The following is a 2,104-nucleotide window of genomic DNA, read 5'->3' as shown; positions in this document are numbered from 1 at the left end:
TGCGATGATCCTGGGATCCTGCTGCCACTGGTACGGGCTTGCCACCGCGGGCCGCCACACGCGGTACGCCACGTTGCTGCGGCTGGTGCGTGCGCGATATATATATATCTGGTCGCGCGGGTAATGGATGCGCCGGCTGAACTCGCCTTCCATCTGCGGGGGTAACGTGGCGGTCAAATACACCATTGGGCACCGCGCCCGCACTAACCGGCCTAACTGGGCCATCTGCGGCCGGAAATCCTTCTGCGCATTCATGATGATATGGCATTCATCCACCACCACGCGGTCCAACCGACGCATCATCACTAACCGGTTAATAAACGATTGGAAATCGCTTGTCACCGCGGACTCGGGCGTCACTAACACGATGGCCGCCTCGTCCGGCGGCCGCTGCCGGTCCCACGCCACGCATGATACCCCAACCTGCCGGCACCGCCGCGCCATGTCCTGGCGCAATGATATTAACGGGACCACCACGATGGTGGTGCCGCCGGGCACGGCCCACGCGGGCAACATGAACAACATGCTTTTGCCACCCCCCGTGGGCATGATGGCCACCACCGGGCTCTGGCCCTGCTGGATGGCGGCCATGGCGCTGGCCTGCACGCCGCGGAACTGCATGCGGGCTTGCCCGGTCATCTGCTGCATCGCGGCGGTCATGTCCATGGTCTGCAGCTGCTGCCGGCGCTCGATCTGGTGCTCCTCTGCTTCAGCCTGCCACGGCGCGCGCTTCCGCTTGCCCAACATGGGGGCATGGTGAACCCTAACGCTAATATTATCGTGGCCGGGCCGGCGGGGGTTAACCCCAACCCTAACCGCTTGCGAACCGCTTGGGGAACCATCTAGCGGGGGAACCCTAACCCTAACCGCTTGCGAACTGCTTGGGGTACTAGCGGGCTGGCGGGGGCTAACCCTAACCCCAACGGCTTGCGAACCGCTTGGGGTAATGGCTGCTTCGCCTGCGGGGTGGTGGTGATGGTGACTATGACCGTCCTCCGCCCGCGGGAACCCTAAAAACTCATGCCACTCCACGCTGGACTGCCGGAACATGGCCCGCCGGTGGCTGGTGGTGCCCGCCTGCTCCATGATCTGGCGCCCGTACACCATGCCGGCCACGTGCGACGAATGCGCCGCCTGTAAATCCGCGATATGCGCCATCCACTGCTCCGCGTCCATGCCCTCCTCCTGGTCGGCATCCAACACCATGGTGGCGGCCGCCTGCTGCTCCTTCTCGTCATGGACGTCGCTCGTGAACGCGCAGCCCGCCCGCATGAACCGCTGGCTGATCCCAATGGCGATGTCCCGGTACATGGGGATGTTCAATGCCTGGCCTAACCGCGCCTGCGTCTCCCGTTTCAACACCTCGCGGAACCGGTCGGGCGTCCACGCGCGCTGCGTGCCCGCATCGGGACCCCATAAATATGGGCTGGCTAACCCTAACCCTGATGCTGATGCCGCGGCGCCTATGGGTTGGGTGGATGGGCGGGCTAACCCTACCCTGGGCGCGCGAGCTTGGGCATCATCCCTATCCCTATCAAACCCTAACCCTAATCCCCTGCCTACTGGCTGGGCTACTAGCTGCGCCGCTGGCTGCTGCTGCGCTGCCTGCCACGCGGTTAACTGCTCCGTGAACGGCAACACCAACCACATGTACCACACAATCAACTCCCCCACCGCCCGCGGCACGTACCGGTGGATCAACTTGATGTCATTGCTCGCGTGGAACCCCTTATGGTACGCCGTCACCGCCGTCACCATCCCATCCTCGATGAATATATTACGGTGCCGGCTGGCCTGCGTGTTGACGTGCTGGATGCTTAACAGCTCGGGCGCCCGCGCGGGCTGGCCGCCCGTGATGTGGATGGCCACCACCAGCTTCTCCTTGAACCGGGCCACGCGCCTTAAATACTGCGCCACTAGCTGGGCCTGCATCTGGCCGCGGCGCATGAACTGGCGCTGCATGGCAGGCTCACTACGCAGCCGCTGCATCAACCACTGTTTCCCATCTACGGGCCACCACGTGCGGGTATCCTGTAAAAAACACCACCCCTTCTGGCCCTGCGTGGGGTCGTCGTACAACCCGGACCATGGGATGGGTGGGAAA

The 2,104-nt window shown here is 63.7% G+C and overlaps 1 protein-coding gene across 1 annotated transcript; it reads right to left on the bottom strand.

Moving 5' to 3' along the window:
* Positions 1 to 607: 607 nt before the first annotated feature.
* BJX68DRAFT_251336 (uncharacterized protein) lies at positions 608 to 966 on the bottom strand. The gene has a single exon (XM_071042375.1). The coding sequence runs from the start codon at positions 840 to 842 to the stop codon at positions 657 to 659; it is 186 nt and encodes a 61-aa protein (XP_070891844.1). The 5' UTR covers positions 843 to 966; the 3' UTR covers positions 608 to 656.
* Between the last annotated feature and the right edge of the window lie 1,138 nt (positions 967 to 2,104).

The sequence above is a fragment of the Aspergillus pseudodeflectus genome, assembly GCF_044049435.1.
Source record: "Aspergillus pseudodeflectus strain CBS 756.74 chromosome Unknown BJX68scaffold_146, whole genome shotgun sequence".
Classification (NCBI taxonomy): domain Eukaryota; kingdom Fungi; phylum Ascomycota; class Eurotiomycetes; order Eurotiales; family Aspergillaceae; genus Aspergillus; species Aspergillus pseudodeflectus.
This window is presented reverse-complemented; position numbering and strand designations above follow the sequence as displayed.

What these genes read in the sequence shown, in the direction of transcription:
- BJX68DRAFT_251336 (XM_071042375.1), bottom strand. Translation starts at nt 842, where the DNA reads ATGGTTCCCCAAGCGGTTCGCAAGCGGTTAGGGTTGGGGTTAACCCCC.